General features: G+C 43.6%; 3 protein-coding genes across 7 annotated transcripts in view; 1 reads left to right on the forward strand and 2 right to left on the reverse strand.

Moving 5' to 3' along the window:
• The window catches only part of pcnt (pericentrin), a 41,839-nt gene extending 38,190 nt beyond the window's left edge, over positions 1–3,649 (reverse strand). For 2 of the 5 annotated variants that reach the window (XM_030356364.1, XM_030356360.1), the window contains exons 1-3: positions 3,439–3,648; positions 2,533–2,562; positions 114–290 (exon numbers count right to left, since the gene is read on the reverse strand). In XM_030356364.1, the coding sequence (XP_030212224.1) occupies positions 114–290; positions 2,533–2,562; positions 3,439–3,486 (255 nt within the window). In that variant the 5' untranslated portion in view covers positions 3,487–3,648. Of the gene's footprint in view, positions 1–113; positions 291–2,532; positions 2,563–3,438 lie in introns of all 5 variants that reach the window. The other 3 variants (XM_030356361.1, XM_030356362.1, XM_030356365.1) reach the window with 3 other exon arrangements.
• A 414-nt stretch (positions 3,650–4,063) lies between these two features.
• Positions 4,064–7,349, forward strand: c5h21orf58 (chromosome 5 C21orf58 homolog). Its single transcript, XM_030356545.1, has 8 exons — positions 4,064–4,328; positions 4,448–4,505; positions 4,646–4,703; positions 4,782–4,855; positions 4,969–5,199; positions 5,596–5,701; positions 5,887–6,032; positions 6,403–7,349. The coding sequence occupies exons 2-8, from the start codon at positions 4,449–4,451 to the stop codon at positions 6,571–6,573; spliced, it is 843 nt and encodes a 280-aa protein (XP_030212405.1). The 5' UTR covers positions 4,064–4,328; position 4,448; the 3' UTR covers positions 6,574–7,349.
• A 319-nt stretch (positions 7,350–7,668) lies between these two features.
• atg9a (ATG9 autophagy related 9 homolog A (S. cerevisiae)) lies at positions 7,669–17,723 on the reverse strand. The gene is made up of 20 exons (XM_030356544.1): positions 17,534–17,723; positions 17,184–17,258; positions 16,824–16,969; positions 16,604–16,647; positions 16,440–16,504; positions 15,961–16,110; positions 15,503–15,644; positions 14,981–15,121; positions 14,606–14,726; positions 13,880–14,055; positions 13,394–13,516; positions 12,996–13,183; positions 12,375–12,528; positions 11,361–11,540; positions 10,766–10,975; positions 10,065–10,297; positions 9,632–9,749; positions 8,968–9,241; positions 8,637–8,782; positions 7,669–8,185 (listed from the first exon to the last, which is right to left on the reverse strand). The coding sequence occupies exons 3-20, from the start codon at positions 16,924–16,926 to the stop codon at positions 8,177–8,179; spliced, it is 2,577 nt and encodes an 858-aa protein (XP_030212404.1). The 5' UTR covers positions 16,927–16,969; positions 17,184–17,258; positions 17,534–17,723; the 3' UTR covers positions 7,669–8,176.
• Positions 17,724–18,553: the final 830 nt, after the last annotated feature.

Consider the following 18,553-nt stretch of genomic DNA (forward strand, 5'->3'; position numbering starts at 1 on the left):
TGTAATCCTTTCAACATTTTGTCTGGTCTGTCCGGTTTCGGATGAACATGTCTGTCCGGTTTCGGATGAACATCTCGAAGTACCAAATAAATGATTTGGACCAGCAGCCCTACCTCGTGGTTGATCTTGCACTTCTCCTTAGCGCCACTAGCTGGCGCCGGCGCCGGCTCTAGGGGTCGCTCTTGCGCTGGGCGGTCAATTTTCGGGACATTCTGGCCCTTCCTCTTCGCCGTCTTTTTCTGCGCCCCCTCACTGTCACCTTTCGCCCGCCTCTCTCGGAAGCTAGCAAGCTGCGCAGGAAGGAAAGCGAGACGTACACGGACACATAGGTCAGCACGGCCGAGCACCACAACACCAGCATGGCCGGCCTCAGGGCTGGGTGGAGGGATGACGGTTAGCACCCTGGCTGCATCTTCTCACTCAAAAAACACAGCTGGAAATAACAGCATGCACTTAGAACTGCACGGATGATTTACCCCCTTGAGCACTGAGTACCGACCCCAGTAGCCCTTATGTCAGAGGAGTCAGAGTGATCAAGCAGAAGAGGCAGTATCCCAAAAAAGAAGCCATGAAATCCCAACCTCGCTTGGCCATAAATAGAACTAAATCATGACCCAGCAGGGTAAAGAAGTTCAAAGTGAAGTGGGAATAGTCTCAAATCTCCAGGTAGATTATTTAAAGAGCATGAACAGGGAGAGAAACCTGTTGAGAAAACAAAAAAAACAGGACAGAAACTGATGGTGCACAAAAATATTCCCATCAATTGGTCCGATTCAGATTTATCTTTTGGTTTGTGGAAAGGTCAAAGATAGAAAAGGCTGAGCGCCCTTTGAAGTATTAGAACATAATGTCATGGGTCAAGAATGACAAAAGGAAAGAAGAAAAGACTATACGGTGATCCATAGAAAAGTAAAAGCCACAAAATAAAAGTCCATGACAAATCCCCTGGACTCCAACCACGTCAGCTTGGGACGAATCACTATCCAGATTTGCCTGTTCACTGTGAGATAACCTGTGCCGCTCCCTTCTCTCCCTTTTCTTAAAGCAGCTTAGAAATCAGATTACAGCTGTTCCACAGAACCACAGACAGCCATGTTTAGCACTCCATAATCACTAGTCATTACTCTATACCCTGCACCCTGCCCCCCCTTCTCCATCTCTCTTAAATGTATTTGCTTAAAGTCAAAACAATCAATACTCCAATAATCAGACAGCCATCAATCTTCCACCTTGTCCCAGACGTCTGTTCCACTATCCAGGAAAAAGCTCTATTCCAAGAGAGCAGCATGCTCACACACCATCGTGTTGCAAACTGTCACAAGCCAAAGAGCGGTGAGAACCACTGGCTCCCGAGCAGGGAACGGCTAAAAGTGAGCAGACCAGAGGAGGAGGAGTAGTAGGATGAGGAGGGTGGAGATAGGGACCGACCAAATGGAGATAGGGGGGCAGAGCTCAGAGAGCTCTGTGGCAAGCAACATCAGTGCCCGTTCAATTCAGATGGATGCGTGTGCACGTGACCACTGTTGCTAAGAGAAATGAGTCATATACACACGCACAATTTATTTGTACATGTTCATGTACGCAACTGTATTTTTCTCATTGTCCATTTGGTACATGCTCAAACAGCTCTTGAATGGCTTGAACAACATCATTGTTCTACAGATTCCGACTGCAACGTGCAACCTACTCCTCCTGGGATGACATGGAGATGGGCTGCCTGTAGACATTGAAGACAGCCACCTCTCTCGTTCAAAGACTTGCATTAGTTCCCTTATACACTGACAAGCCCCCCGGCCTAGCGCTATCCCTCAATTACTTCCTTCATCGCCTTTGAATTTGCAACACTTATGTCACAGACGGTATACAAACCAAGAGAGGTAGAGGGAATAGAAAGAATGACAAGGGGAAAAATATTTTGCCTGAAGCCTTGTCTGTAATGTGGGTGCCAGACAGTCTTCCATTCTGTCTGAGTGTCACATGAAATCTAAAATCGATACAATGCTGCCCTACAATACAACAACCAGTACAACAACCAGTCACTCCGAGACAGAACTCAGCTGCCGTATCTAATATATTAATATGCACTTTGAAATTATTGTACACATGGACACAACATGTGACTGTGTGCATGGGATGATTATTACCAGAGTAAATTTGGTGCCCAACACATTAAAGAAAAGTGGAATGCATCACCATGGCAACAGCATCAATGCAAGATTCAGCTACATTGCATAAGCCTGTTGCACCACCTGATGGCATATATGCACAATGACAGCCTTCATTCAACAATGAAAGGAAACGTTTGTGAGGCAAAATAGAATAGAAACCCAACCCTGATTGAACCCAATGCAATAATATTTGAAGGATATATTACATTTGCTGCAATCAAACACCCATGGAGAGAAATAGAAGGAAAAAAACACCTAAGAGACGTAATATCCAGAGAGAAACAGGGAACAGCTACAATCACCAGAGCCAGAGTTCCTAAAGCCCAATAATCTGTTATTTTTAACACGTCTTCATACTACTCACCGGTTGACTTCTGGGCATGGCAGACGGTTTCTGTCATGAGGAACAACAAGTGGTTGAGTCTGGACCCTACATAGCAGTTTGTTTTCAAATTGATTACGTTTAAAAATGTGTTCTTCCAACATTATCCATAAATAACATGGTTCGCATCAGAAGTGCATGACAATATCTGTATGATGTGTGTGTCGCTTGTTGAAGATGAGCTACACGTCGTTTGTCAAGCAACGAGATGACATTTGAACTTGACCATGTAGAGTGGACGCCATAACGTCGGGCTAATAGATACGAAATAAATAAATTAAATAGAAAATATTTCGTTATTACCGTACATTTCTAGATCGTTTTTGTATAATGAAAAAATGCTGCCATATGTAATGCATCACCGTTAACCATTTGATACATTAAGATATTTTGGATTTTGTAATCTATTGACATTGCAAAAATTGCCATGGTCACAAGTTGCAAAACCGAATTGTACTTTAAGAGAAGATTGTTTGGCGTTTATATGTATTTAATGAAGAGACAGTGATCCTTATTTAACGATAGGCGGAAGACATAGTATGGCATGGGAAGGCAACATTATAGCAAACATCCGCAAGAACATAAAAACCCCAATGTATCTAAACTTGGCATGTGTTACTTTCACTTGAGATCAACTCATTTTCAAACGAACACATCAGTGCAGCTGCAGCCAATGCGCGGCAAACTCACAACATTGCATGATACCCTGCAGTTGAATATCAGCTAAACGACAATGAACCCCACTATGATAAACTGGCTCAGTATAGCGGTTCATCGAGCATCGATCAGGTGCAACTCTGTGACAAAGAGTTCACGAGCCACTATTAGCCACCGCTATTAGCCACCCGTTTAGCCTAGGCTTGAATAGAGCTAATGTTAGCAACAAACCTTGGCTCTTCCTGCTTCTAGCTTCCTTTGTCGTTCATCTTCATCCATATCTTAGTCAAACAAGGTGTGTCAGTGCTTTGGGCAAACGATCATAGTTCGGCCAAAATTGCCGTAATACTTCACTTCATATGCATATATTAAACTATGTTGAAGACTTTTGGCTTTCTTCAGAAGAGCAAACTGTCAACAGACAATATTCAATATGGCCGCCAAAGCTTTTCGACTCCGCCCTTATCGAGTCGCCTCGGGTGAAAGGACCAATCAGGTCAATGCGAGTTTTTTTTTCTTATCCACTAGTTCCTGCTCCTGGGCTAATAAAATATTTACCTGCAAAGTTTAAATTTCCACGCGTTCAGGCGCTTAATTATCAACCGACAAGCTACCTTACTGACTTTTGATTTAACCCCATTAGTCATACACAAAATATTGATTGTCATATTTATCATTGCCGAAAGGACTAGTCAATGAATAGATGCGTATTCTCATATCCTTTGTATGCCCTCTCTCTCTCTCTCTCTCTCTCTCTCTCTCTCTCTCTCTCTCTCTCTCTCACTCACACACACAGACACACACACACACACACACACACACACACACACACACACACACACACACACACACACACACACACACACACACACACACACACACACACACACACACACTACTCTCCTTTTCTGTATTTAATCATCTAATATCGCCTTATTGTTTTTTTTGTGTTCAGATTCACCAATGAAACAATCAGGAAAGTTGCAGTAAAGCTCGCGATTAACTTCAGTAAATAGGCGTGTCGCCTGGCAACCATGTGTGCGTGTGCTGGCTTTTGTTTAGCATGGAGACAGTAGGCCTACAGTTAAAAACAACCGTGCCTCTCTTCTGCATGACTTCAGGTAGACACACATTTGTATACATATTTTTTTAGTTTGATTTTGTGCCTATTTGACGTTCCAATATATTAATTAAAATAATTTGAACACTCTAAAAAGTTATGATTTCTTTCTTTTACCAGCATGACAGATCCCTTAGTGGATCAGATGACTAAACTCAGACTGAAACTTATAGAGAAGGTAGAATATACACTAAAAATACTTCAGAAATGGATTCAGAGAAAACAATTGCTTTAAAACATTTAAACATTATTTTCTCTGAATGTAAAATTCTAAATTGGAAATTCTTTCTATCTTTTACATATACCTGCATTCTCTAGAAGTTGAGCAACGAAAGAAACAGGATGGACGAAAGAACAGATTCTGTCCAATCCTCAAGTAAGATACTAGTGTTTTACTATTAAGTGTACTTTTTTTCATTCCTGAATTGACTATACTGAATTGTTTTTTTTTAAGGGACCTATGATGGAGAGATGTATGCACTGCACGGCGCACAGAGGAGGAAACGAGACTTACTGCAAAGATTGAGAGTTTGTAAAGATTTTTTAATTTGACAAAGATAAAAACGTTTTGTTGTTGTGTACTTTTATATCTGCACATACATTCCTTTTCACTGAGCAGTAAGCGGTTCCTCGCTTTGTAGGAACAGTACATGCTGGAGGAACTCCGCAGACCTCGTACCTGGGGAGGACCGCAGAGACGACGCTCCCAGCCTCAACACCACCACCGCCACGCTGATCACTTTCCTTCATCACCCCCTCCTTACCCAGCGCCCTTCCCCTACCAGCCTACTCCTGGGCCTGTGGTGATACCGTTTCTGCTCCCTCCGATACACGTTCCGGCACAGCCCCCACACATTCAACACATTTCAACTGTGAGAATTTTATATTATTCATTTTCAAACATTTATCGCCCCTCCACTTTTGTCTGAGGCTGTTTGGCGCCCTCTGCTGTCGGAAGTATGCAAGTGCAATTGGTTAAATATAAATGTATATAATACTATCATTAGTCTACACAATACACTAGTCTGCTTTATCTCTTACCCTCATTTAGTAACAGTACTAAACAAATACAGTTAGAAAGAAAGAATCACTACAGACAATACGCATGTGGAAATGGATATTATCTCTTATATTCTCTCTCTCTCTCTCTCTCTCTCTCTCTCTCTCTCTCTCTCTCTCTCTCTCTCTCTCTCTCTCTCTCTCTCTCTCTCTCTCTCTCTCTCTCTCTCTCTCTCTCTCTCTCTCTCTCTCTCTCTCTTCTTCTGCAGATTCCTCAACAGCAGCCAACCTTCATCCAACAGGTGCCACTGCAGCAACAACCGATGAGCCAGCCGGCCCCGCCCCCTCAGAATCACGGCCGCAGCATCAAAGAGGGTATATATATGTTCTTTGTGTTCATCATGGGCCTCTATTTGTTCTTTGTGGGGATCACATGACCCTTAGATGTTATTTGTGGTCATCCCATTAACCTCATATGTTCTTTGTGGTCATCAACAGGTCTCTATATGTTCTTTTTGGTCATTACGCTGCCCTTATGTGTTCCTATTTGTATTTCCCAGACATGGTGGAGATGATGCTCATGCAGAATGCCCAGATGCATCAGATTGTGATGCAGAACATGATGCTGAAAGCCCTGCCTCCCCTGGGCTTCCCTGGGTCTGAGAGGTCCGGTCACGCTACTGGACAAACAGGGTACCTTGAGCAGGTTAGTTTATCTCTCTCTCTCTCTCTCTCTCTCTCTCTCTCTCTCTCTCTCTCTCTCTCTCTCTCTCTCTCTCTCTCTCTCTCTCTCTCTCTCTCTAAAATTAAGCAGTGTATATAGAGTATTGACATGTATATAGAGTGTACAGAAGAGTATAATTGAATAGTATAAAGTACAGAAAGCCATATAAGTACATCGCTGTATAATCAAGTAGAGAGTCAGTCTTAAAAAATCCTAGAGGGGTCACTGCTTTCAGATATTGCAGACATACAAACGACAGTACCGTACGTACCACGTCTGCTCTTGACCATGCTATTTGAACACTGCCTGATCCCAGGACTCACACTACTGTCATCTCATTGTCAAATTGAAGGCAGGTGCGTTCTACCATCACCATCACTACAGCCAGGGCCCAGCCGCGTTGCCCCCAATCGGATACCCTGCCTGGCCACCCATGATGTCATCCCCAGCCCAGGGGGGCCATCCGCACACCGGGCCACACCTGCACGTACCCTCCATGCATTTCTATGCTAAACACGAATGAATAGGCTCATCCGAGGGAAATTATCTAATCTAAGAGGATGTTGGTTTTGCACTCTGATAAGGCTTAATAGCTTTGAAGGACGTCTGTCCTTATTGTCCGTATTGTGTTTCCATACATTTTTGGTCCCACAACTCGCTGATTCCAAAGTAATGTATTTTTTTTTTTCAGCGTAATGGCCATTCACCTAAGGACATTTTATTCAGTTGGATGTCTTTTTTATTAAGTTCATCATTTATTACAGTTTTGTTAGATACAATCATGTTAGGTTCATCATTTCAACATGTGAAAGTATTCGTCAGGGCTCTGCAAAACCAGAAGTATCACCACACTGTGATTGATACGTTTTTATTATATACGTTTAATTTCCCAAGCAAATCGATACGGCTAGATCTATACTAGATCTACATCTAAAATGACTGACAAAACACGAAATTGAGTTAGAATGCATTTTATTTTACAGTCGTAGCTTAATTTTCTGCATCTTCTTGTCCGTAAACCATGACCATCTGTTTCTCTGAGAATCAAGTCAAGAGTCAAATAACAAATAACAATCTTCAATTATATTTTCAACATACACACAACTATTGCCATGACTTTAATATATGATTTTACAACTGTACAAAATGGTAATTTACAGAAATTGTATAAAACAATAATTTCACTCAAACCCATTCCCCATTTTCCCATATTTGTGAAACAACCCGCCATCACTCACTTAATTTGAGCTAAGAAACACTTCGAGAAAAAACGTCAAATAAAAAACACAGCCCATAAAAGAACATGCTTGGAACATAGATTAGATTAAAACAAAATAATGACTTAATGAAAGAACATTCCCCTGGTGAGCCGATGTGTCTATAGATGTGAGCTTATTGATGTGTAAGTGTGATGCAATTGATGGGACTACATCATGCACTAGTAGCAATGGACGGAAGGGTCTGAACGTGGCCACTCTGCATGCTTTAATCAGTCATTTGAACAAGAAACAAAACAAAAAACACTCACAGGAAACCAGTTTGAGTGCAATAAATATTAAGACAGCGTGCGTGTATGTCTGGATAGGTATGGTCTAGGATTGGTCCTAACTATAGGAAATAATTAAATTAAATTAAATTAAATAAAGAAAAGAATATAGGAACATTTTCTTCATAGATTCTTGTCCGAATTATTAAAATATTAAAACAAACAGATCAATATTCTCTTTTTGATTACTCGAAAATAAATGAAGCAAAATTCTATCTCTTTTCAGTTTGAGTGATATCTACGAAGTTCTAAAAGTGGCTTACTCATGTATGATTACATGGATGAAGGTGATGGGCGATGAAAAGGTTAAAGAGTGACCTTTTAAATGATAGATATACATCTATAGAGATATAGATATGTATACATACACATACACACTCACAATTAATTTATACACTGCGTGACTTGATTAATAAGAGTCATACAGGAGGGCTATACAGGTTATGGTTTGTATTTGTAAAATGGCACACCCTGTCTTGTACTTGTCAAAACAATGTGTAAGGGGCAAATGAGGCGTTGAGTGTGAGTGAGTGAAAAAGTGAGTGAATGTGTGCGCACACTGCATCTTCACGAGGCACAGCTACGTCACCTTTAAACAAGAGACAGAAACAGAAGAATTAGACCTCACATTGCCGCCTCCCTCCCTTTTTGACCACAGCCGGAAAAAGTCTGCTGTGTAATACCAGGTCCTTAACTAGTCCTGAAGTAACTTATCTCCTAAAACCTAATCCCCATAAAAAGTATACCTACAAACAGTTCGAAATAGTGTAATGGACAGAAAGAGTAAAAGTTGCGTGTCTTTTTAGATAACTTTCCTCTTTAGATACATTTTCCTAGCCAGCCTTTTCTAAAGGGTTTACCGGTCAATTCACCTTTCCAATGATTAAAGTTGTCTACAAACAAAGCAATACACATATTTGCAATTTGGTGGTTCCAAAGCGTCTTACGACATTATCTTATCATGGGAGGCCCAAGCGGGATCAATCAGATAGTATAGATGAAGTAGGCCTGTGCACAGTCAGTGCATGGTTTGTATTTACCCGGTGTATGTGCGGGGCCACCTCGTCCTCGGACCCCTCCTCCGGCACCGGGGTGTGGAGACGCGGGGCCGCCTGGCCGTCCTCGGCCCACCCTCCCATGGGGACCCGGGCTGACCTCACCACCCTGCCCCCCGCCCCCAGGTAGCCTGGCAGACAGAGATAGGGAGGTCCGGTAGAAACAGCAAGCTACTCTCAGGAAAGATTCATTATAATGAGGAGAATATAACAAGCTAATCTGCGTTAGTCAGTAGTCAAACTGCAGACATCACAAAGCAATAGCCAATCTCAACAGAGATGTATGAGACTAACTTGACATTGGCTGTTACCTTACCTGTGCTACCGCTCCCCCCATATTGTTGGTGACCACCGCGCTGAAACGTCGCCCCCTCGTGGCCAGTGCCGGAACTGCCGGCGACTGAGGCGGAGGTGGGGATGGCGCTGGGACTGGGAGCAGCGCTGGGGAAGGTCTGCGAGCGGGGGAAGTTCCTCAAATGGGTCCTGGCGTCGCTCCGGACCTCGTCCACCATGCTGTCGCTGCTGTCGTCGCTTTCCTGCCGGTGCCAGGTGTGGCGGGACAGATCGCCGCGGGACTGTTGCTTGTGGCACTACACCAGCACACAAAAAGGGACTCGTCATTAACTTCCTCTGTGGATGCTTTATGTACTGTTCAATCGTTTTTACTGTGATCTGGATATTTTGAATGATTTGCATTTTGGTATCATTGTTCAGTACATTTTATTTGCATAGCCCTTAATGATCCAGTCTCAAAGGGCTTCACGTGCCACATTTCCACACATCAAGCCCTCAAAAAGGCAAAGGAAGGACTCCCCAAATCCAAGGGAAAGCCTTAATTTCAAGTTGCCATTCGTTATTGGTGTTATTGCAGCAGTCAACGTTTTTATTTCAGGTTTTATTCTCATTTGTTTCTGGGACACTGCGCTAATGCACGTTGGTTAGTTTGGTTTCATGACATTTGAATACGTTTGACTGCTCACCTCATGCATGTAAAGCGCATGGATGCTCATCTCTGTAGAGGCGTACTCTGATAGCACCATGCTGGTCATCTGACCCTCCCACACGCTGCTGCCCGAGCTGACCGTCCTGGCGTCAGTGCTGAAAGGTAGTGGAAGAAAACCATGATAAGCAGAAGATAAAAAAATAAGAAAATACTTACCGCAAAAAATCCATTACAATATGCAATTTTGAACTATTACATTTCATTGTATTACAGTGTCATCAAAAAGAACTGGACCTTTAGATTCCTAACAAATAAGGAATCGATCGGTACGGTTTAGTCAAAAAGACTAAAACCAAAAATTCAATGTCTAACTATGTGATAATCATGCAGTTAACCATGTATATGCGCGGGGGGGGGAATGTGTGCTCTTAAGCTGACGCCCAGTGGCCTGGAGGGAAACGAGTTCCTACCCGGAGCCCCCCATGGTCCTGCTGACAGAGGAGGCGTGGCCTACAGCTCTGTGGGCGGTGCTCATGCTGCCTCTCAAGTGCAGGCTGGAGCTGACTGGGGAGAGGGAGCGCAGGGCCGACACCCCCTCGCCCAGCCCGGCCACGCCCTGGTTGGTGAGCGAGCAGTCGCGGCCGAAGTGGACGGATCCCAGTGTGGTGGGACCGCCCAGCAGGTTGGCCACCAGACTCCTGGGCTGAAAGAATCCGGAATAGACAACGGGGAAAAGGGTATTTTAGTACTACCTGAGATTTCACGTCAAAATGACAGTGACCATTGATCTATTTTCCACGAGCATACATTTTTTTTGTTTACTAGTCAAACCGATCAATAGGTGTTTCGATGCGCTACATTTAAGAACGTGAAATGCTCTCATTACTGCACTGCATTGGTCGATTACTAAATCGCATCGATTGATTACGACCTTATTAATGCATTCCATTGATAGATCTCTGTAGAACACGGTTTGACACTCAGACGTGGAGACATGACAGAGGACTGAACCGGCTCCAAACAGTAATTACTAAAAAAACAACAACATTATTTACCTTTTGTATATACTTACTTTCAGATATAGAATAACCGTTATCATCGATTATTCGGAACAATTCCTGAATTTCCCAAATGTGATTGATGAAATCCATTAGATGCTCCCTGCTCTTACCTCAGAGGTGGAGATGGAGTTGAGCACGTCCCCGGACGCCCCGCCCACCTCCCTGTGGACCTTCTCCTTCAGCTGGCTGATGAAGTGGGTGGTCTCCTGGGGCGGCTGCCACTGGGGGTTGGTGATGGCAAAGTGCATCAGGGACAGCTCCGTCTTGCCGTCCTCTGCCTGCTGATAGATGGAGGCCTCCGTCTTCCCTGCCGACATCCACTGAGAGCGAGTGAGAGACAGAGAGAGGGATAAAGACAGAGCAAGAGATGTCATTTAATTAAACAATGTAATGTGAATCACCCTCCTCAGGCATTATAAAGTACATATTCTTGTATTTGATGTAGAGGACAGCAGAGAGAATGTCTGAAAAATACATCATATCCTTTAGACGTTGCTACCTTGCACATACCGTGCACTTGGGATTTCGCTGTGGGTGGGTTACAATCAACCTTAAGGGTTTGTGCCAAACACAGGGTATTGTAAATTCTGAGTCACTGAAACGAGAGCCAAGTGATGCCTCTTGCCATAGTCAGAGAGCAATAAGAAGCAAAGATTCAGGAAACTCCTTTTGTGTGTGTGTGTGTATCTGAAGTCCTCGTCTCACCGCAGGGTGCCCGTGCTGCCTGATGTCCATCTGGGCGAAGGAGCAGGTGTCGCCCACACCCACCACCTCCACAGTGAAGTTCCTGAAGAAGTCGATGATCTCCAGGGACTTCCTGCGCAGGCTGAAGATGAGGATGAAGGGCGTCACCACGGGGCTGATCAGCTCCTCCAGGATGAACACCTGGACCCATGGGTCCCGAGGAGAAGAAGACAACGTGAACCCCTGAACGCAGTCGGTCAAATGCCATCGGACCAACTCACTTTAGAGTCATTCAGCATGACGCTTTATCTACAGTCAGATTAATGCCACGAGAGGGAAACCCTCAAGCTGGGATATTTTCTAAGATAAGTGTGCAACATCTGGTCGATATGCTCTTGTCCGACCAAATTGACATTGATCCGACAATCTCTGGCATTCCTTTCCAGAGCAGGGAAGTCCAGCAGCTATTTGGGCACAGTATTTTGTTTTAAATTGTGGATTTTTTCAGCCTTCTCTTTGTTGATGTGCATTGTTTGAAACTAATAAGGCACTTTCGTTCGTTTGGAAATAGTTTTTCAAATGTTTAATAACCCTCATAAAATAGTGGGCTGGAGCAATAGTGGACTGCTCTGTTTGTTTTTATCATCATTCTGTATACGATTAAAAACATTTGAATATGCTGCAAATAGCATTTTTATTCATAATTAATTTAGGCTACCAGGTAGACTTCACTCAGTCAGTGCACCATGACCAATTTAGGTAATCTGGCAATCTTTTGTTTATTGCACTCTACCAATATTTTCTTTGGTTACAGTACAGCCCTACATACAAGACCACAGATTTGTGGTTTGAGAGGAAAGAAATCCAGGAAAAATCGGACCATTGATGTCATAAGTCTGTAATTTGGAGCATGCCAAACCCAGATTTCTTCCAAATTGCCCAAAGATACCTAACTCCATTCATTTGGGGATCGAAACCCAGTACATTTTAGCTGGGATTCGAAACATCTCAGGCCACCACTGTACTGGTATTTACCGCTTTGTACTGGAAGAGCTGGGAGAACTGGTCGCGGGTCTCATATCGATGTGCATTGCCCTGCCAGTGGTCGGGCATGTAGTGGATGTGAGCAAGGATCACCCTCAGCAGCTGCTCAGGGCAGAATACCATGTGTTTATCAGGGATGAACGACCTGAGAGAGAGAGAGAGAGAGAGAGAGAGAGAGAGAGAGAGAGAGAGAGAGAGAGAGAGAGAGAGAGAGAGAGAGAGAGAGAGAGAGAGAGAGAGAGAGAGAGAGAGAGAGAGAGAGAGAGAGAGAGAGAGAGAGAGAGAGAGAGAGAGAGAGAGAGAGAGAGAGAGAGAGAGAGAGAGAGAGAGAGAACACCATTGGGTCAGATGAAAGGTCTAAGGGTTATATAGAGGAAGTAATATAATATCAGTATTTTTAACACTTAAAACACCCCCCGCTCTCACTTGTAATGAAAACATAACCAACCTTCAAACAAATTCAACACAAAGGATGACTCCATTACAGATGACTCCCAACACAGCGAGACAACAGCGATGTACAACAGGTAAGAGATATGGAGTCGACCAGCCAAACAGAACCACAGGCCCCAAGCAGGCTAAGGACATGGTGGTCTACCAGCCGAGGCCCACCTGCACACGGTCACGCAGACTCCCAGCAGCGTGATGGAGGAGAGGACGTGCTCCACCGCCAGCACGTCCTCGTCGTAGATGGTCAGGGCGATGAGCACGGCCAGCAGAGAGCCGGCGAAGAACGCCACGTTCTTCGCCACCACCGTCAGCAGCGGCGACAGGAAGCAGTTCATGTACTTGGAGGAAGGCTTTGGGGGGGGGGGGGGGGGGGGGGAATGAGAGCGATGTCATTTGAAATCAAAGGGTTTGAAGAACAATAGAATGTGTGCAAGTTTCATAGTGGCACAAAACCATCCGCATCCACAGTAAGCGATGTCCCATCATTTTGCGGTGAACATGTGACCCCTCAGACTACTCTACTGGTCTAGTGATGTGACGATAGGAGTTGGACGTTGTACCTTGTATCCCTTACTGAGCCGGGACATGAGCTCGTGGTCCAGCTCATTGAAGTGACGTAGGTAACAGCGACCGTAAAGAGACCAGCACCTCGCGCCCAGAGAACCCGGCTCACGTTTGATCACCTACGCAACACATGGGGTGACACATACAGAGTGTTTATACTGCCCATGAATATTAACTAACATAATGATCATATTAATAGAATCTAGCTATGATCAATTGGGTCATTTGTTGTGCATATTCAGGGTTGCTTGTTGCATCTTATTTTATACATGCTTATTAATGAGATCACGTGCTTCAAGTATAAATAACAGCTCAGAATTTGACGGTTCAATATCAGATGAGCACGAGAAAGGTTGTACACATGAATAACTATCAAATAAATAACTTGGTGAAAGAGCTGATATTTGTGTGTGCGTGCGTGCGTGCGTGCGTGCGTGCGTGCGTGCGTGCGTGCGTGCGTGCGTGTGTGCGTGCGTGCTCACCTCAGTATAGCTGAAGAAAGCGTAGAGGATCTGCCACACCAGGATGACGGGGCAGAGCAGAAGGTTAGCGATGCCGATCCACAGTATGCGAGATGCCAGCCGGTCGGCCAGCTCCTGCCTGTTGCCTCCCTTCTTGTACTCTGTTTTCAGGCTCCACTCGTTCCCAAACAGAGACCCTGGAGGGAAAGCCATGAGCATGATTACTGTGCCATTACTGTGACGAAAATCCTAATGGTGGTAGAAACCTGCTGTTGCATGTTTGACACTTTATTCTCCAGCTACTGCTGGTTGTGTTGTTTTTGTGATGTGTAGGTATATGTCCGCTCACTGGCTTCTGTTCATGTGTCTGTTGTAGCTCGGAGAGGGAATGATTGCTGATGAGGCTGGCCTCAGGTGTGCCTGATAGCAACTAATCCCAGTGGAATTGCTCTCCCTCTAATCTGGCCTGACCACACATACCTTTTCGTGTTAACCTGTGAAATAAGTAGTAACAGCAGTAAAAAGCTGTCAATATTCAAATTCATAGGAGTGCTTATAGAAGAGCCGAAGAGGCATTTTCATAAACAACCAAGATGGCTACCGCTGATGTGTCAACGCTGTGATTGGTTGGAGGTCCATCAAATTGGCATTTGGACTGCGCCGTTGATAACACCACTTGGAAATCTAAAATGAACTGAGGTTCCAGACTCATATGCATTTGCAACGTGGACTGAGCCAGCCACCCACCTGGTCCCCAAAAGAAAATGAGCTCAAAGTTGTACTTGAGGCCGCGTGTGTAGAACACAACCTCTCCCAGCAAGGGAGGCCGGAACCGCATGGGCAGTAGAGACTTATTCACCATAGCAACCTACAGAGACAGGAAGAGATGGATTCACAGATGGTGTTAAACTCTATCTCAGAGAGAGAGAGAGAGGGAGTACAACTGGGTTTTGTATGATAAGATACAAATTGACACTAGATACATAAAAACAGATATGCAACATCAAAATAGTCATTGAGACTATTCAAAAAAAGTAAGAAAGAAAGAAAGAAAGAAAGAAAGAAAGAAAGAAGGTAAGAAAGAAGGAGAGAGAATGTTTGAATCTGAATTGAGTCAGACACCATGTAGTTCTTGAAGCGGAGGATGCGATGGTATATGTCCAGTTCGCTCAGCTCTTTCTTGTGGATGCAGATCTGGTGCTCTTTCTGGATCTCCACGATGCGTGCCTGAACCTCCTGCCATGTCACGTAAGGCAGCTCAGACTGTGAAAGGAAAAGCACATTCATCATGTTTTGTTTTTTCTCATTTTTTCTTAATTTTTTGCTTAGCATTGAATGCTCTTTTTTTTTTTTAGGAGCTCACACAGCACAAACCTGACCTCAAATGCATAGATTTACAGGCAAGAGGATACCTACGAGAACGTGGGGGATGGGGGGGGGGGGGGCTGCAAACTACACACACAAAGGGTTCCTTTTTGGATCAAACTCATAGCCTTCTGACATTGAGGCAGCGGCGCTAACCCCTGAGCTAATCACTTTTTTTATACAAGTTTATACCAGTGTAATGCAAGTCTAATGGATATGACTCCTAATGCGCTAATAAAAAAATCCATCTCAACATGCCAGTGTTCAGTTAACTCTCACCATGGTCATTTTCAGGGCGTTGGTGTAAAAGGATCGAATCTCCCAGTAGCAGCAGATGTTGTAGATGAACTTGACCAGGCGATGCAGCCAGAAAATGCCAGATATGATCAGCACAAAAATCACAAAGGCATTGTCTCGGATTCTGAGGGAAGCAAAAATATTTGCAGTTAATAATATGTAAGCCGTATACCAATTATATCTAAGTTTCAAGTAAAGCCTGCAAACAAGACGCATAAACCTTCCCTGTGCCTTAATGACTTGACAGGGAAATATTTGTCTGTCTCTTTAGATAAATGCTTCAGGAAATGACTAAATAGAAACGTCCAAATATATTTGTACGTTCTACATTCTACATGCCACAATCGCCATGCTTTAGACAGGATAAGCCATTAAAACACAGTATCTACAGTGTTTACAGCTTCATGGCTGTATTGAACAGACCCCCCCCCCGCCCTTACCGGGCGCTGCAGACGTCCACAGGGAGGAAGGCGTCCGGCAGGGTGACCTTGGAGGAGTCGGTGTGGTTCACAAACTTGTTGGCGAAGAGGATGTCGTAGTCAACACAGTTAGCCAGGAACACAGTGAAGCCCACCACAAACAGCAGCTGACTGTGAGTGTGTAGAGAGAGAGGAAAGCACAACAGAAATAGAAAGAGAGAGAGAGAGAGAGCAGAGACAGAATAAGAAAAAAAGGAAGAACTCCCAGCCGAAAGGCACTAGATTCGATTCCCCAATGTCCAAAGCCTCCCTTTAGGCATCCTTGAGCATAGTATCTGCTTCATTAAATAAATATTTTTAAAAAAAGACTATCGCTGATCACTTAATCAATAATGGTAGAATAAGGCCTCCATCACCTCCAACGACAACACTCCATCACCAACACATTGGAAACACATTAAAAAACGAAAAGCAATTTGTGTACTGTTAATAATACTTACACCAGCTCAAAGATCTCCCCGAGCAGCATACAGGTGAATCCATTCTTCTGGTGCAGGTTATAGACGTGAAGTAAGGTTAAGGTGCTTTCAGAAACCATGTCATTCAGCAAGATCAGAGTTATTCTAGTTTTATGATAGAAAATGATGTAGTGTGCAAAGGATATTCTCTGGAAGAACAGGTCCAGGTTTTCTATATGGTGCCATTGTGCTAAGGAAACAAAACATAAAACAATACATCATATCACCAATGTCACAGAGGATTTGTGTGTGTGTTTGTGTTTGTGTGTGTGTGTGTGTGTGTGTGTGTGTGTGTGTGTGTGTGTGTGTGTGTGTGTGTGTGTGTGTGTGTGTGTGTGTGTGTGTGTGTGTGTGTGTGTGTGTTACATTTGGCTCCTTCGGGCACGTGCACCAGCAGATTCTCCTCCCCTGGAGGTGAATCGCTGTAGGATGCCTCGAGACGCTGGTACTCGGTGTCAAAGTGCGCCATCCCGACCACAGCTTCAGTCGCGCCCAGGAAACCACCCTAGAGGCTAGACCATAGTACAGAATACCAATGAGAGGAATAGAAAGACATAAGCCTGAATATTAACATTGAATTGAAATTGAGGCAAAAAAAAATTACATTGACATGTAGGCAGATTGTTTTTTTAATGATTGACTCGGACGTGAGAGTAAGGCGACTGTCCACAATAAATAAATACATCAACCAATCAATCAATCAATCAATCAATCAACAATATTGACCTCCATTGCAGATCGCTCATTCGTTGCCTTCTCGGGTGTATATCCAACATCTCAGATTTTGGAGCAAAGGACAGGCTATGGAGATAAGGAGGAGGAAATATAGCCATCACGGTGTCCACAGCAAAACAAACGTGCGAGAACGCATTATTTCATACACAAATCACCGAGTCGTCAAACACGATACGATACGATAAACACGATCAAAACAAGTAAGCCGCACGCTGTAATGGCTATTATTGACAGCCCAACCAATGTTATTTAGCTAGCTATAACGTTTGTGATGTTGTTGTGGACGCCTTGCGCGTGGACGCCCAGGCCTTCTTATGTTATACGACATGTCATACACCCACCTCGTCAAACTGTCTTCTTACTTCAGCAAGATATATTCCACCGTTTACTGAGCAAACCCAAATTTGTTAACCGTTAATCCACGTCAAATGCTCGTTTTCGATTTCGTTGCGTCAGTGTATCCGGACGCCAGTTTCATTTTCTAAACAAACAGCACGGGAATGTCTGTCAAATGATAACGACAGAAACTACATCCAATCAGAGGGACAGAATTGTTTTGAAGCCAATGTCAAAGCCAATCATATATATTTAGGGGCGGGATCAATGGGTACAGTCATCACATTGGATTGGATTCTTTCGTGTCACACCCATAACACACCTAATGATGACTTGTGGACAGGTAGGCTGTCAAGTTGCCTAATATCAACATGAATATATCCCCACTATTATACTCATAACCTACTAGGGATACTAGTATATGAGTAATATAAATAACATATTGTATGCGTAGTATTTTATTTGTAGAATTTATTTAAAAATATAATTTATTTAAATGCATCACAACAAACAAAACACTTCATGTTCAACTCATCTCATCCCCGGATGACGCCACAAACCATGGATGGAAACATACATTACTGGCTTCAGTAATTGTATTAATGCCATCCCTAACGTGTATTGCACTTTTGCTTCTACCAAATAACGTAAATGGGCTTCAGTTTGTTGTAATTCTTGGCACCCAATGACAAAAGCATGTGTAATAAGCAGTGGGGATATATGATTATATGATGTGATGGTTATAATCCAACATTACACAGCATTGATGAATAGGCCTACTCTATTCTGATTAGTCCATGACTACATTCAGCAGTCTGTTAATTCTGAATAACAGATGGCTACTATGATTAACATACCATTGCTAAGGATGGTCTGTTACAACAGTCTAAACAAACTGACCTTGTTTGGTGGAGGCAATAAAACAATTGGCTGTTTCCCAGAGAAATTGAAGAATTTCCGGTTCAGTTTGAGACTCAACTCAATGCTTGGACAGCAGAAAAAAACAACAGCTGGCTTACCGTTGA

The sequence above is a fragment of the Gadus morhua genome, chromosome 5, assembly GCF_902167405.1.
Source record: "Gadus morhua chromosome 5, gadMor3.0, whole genome shotgun sequence".
Lineage (NCBI taxonomy): Eukaryota > Metazoa > Chordata > Actinopteri > Gadiformes > Gadidae > Gadus > Gadus morhua.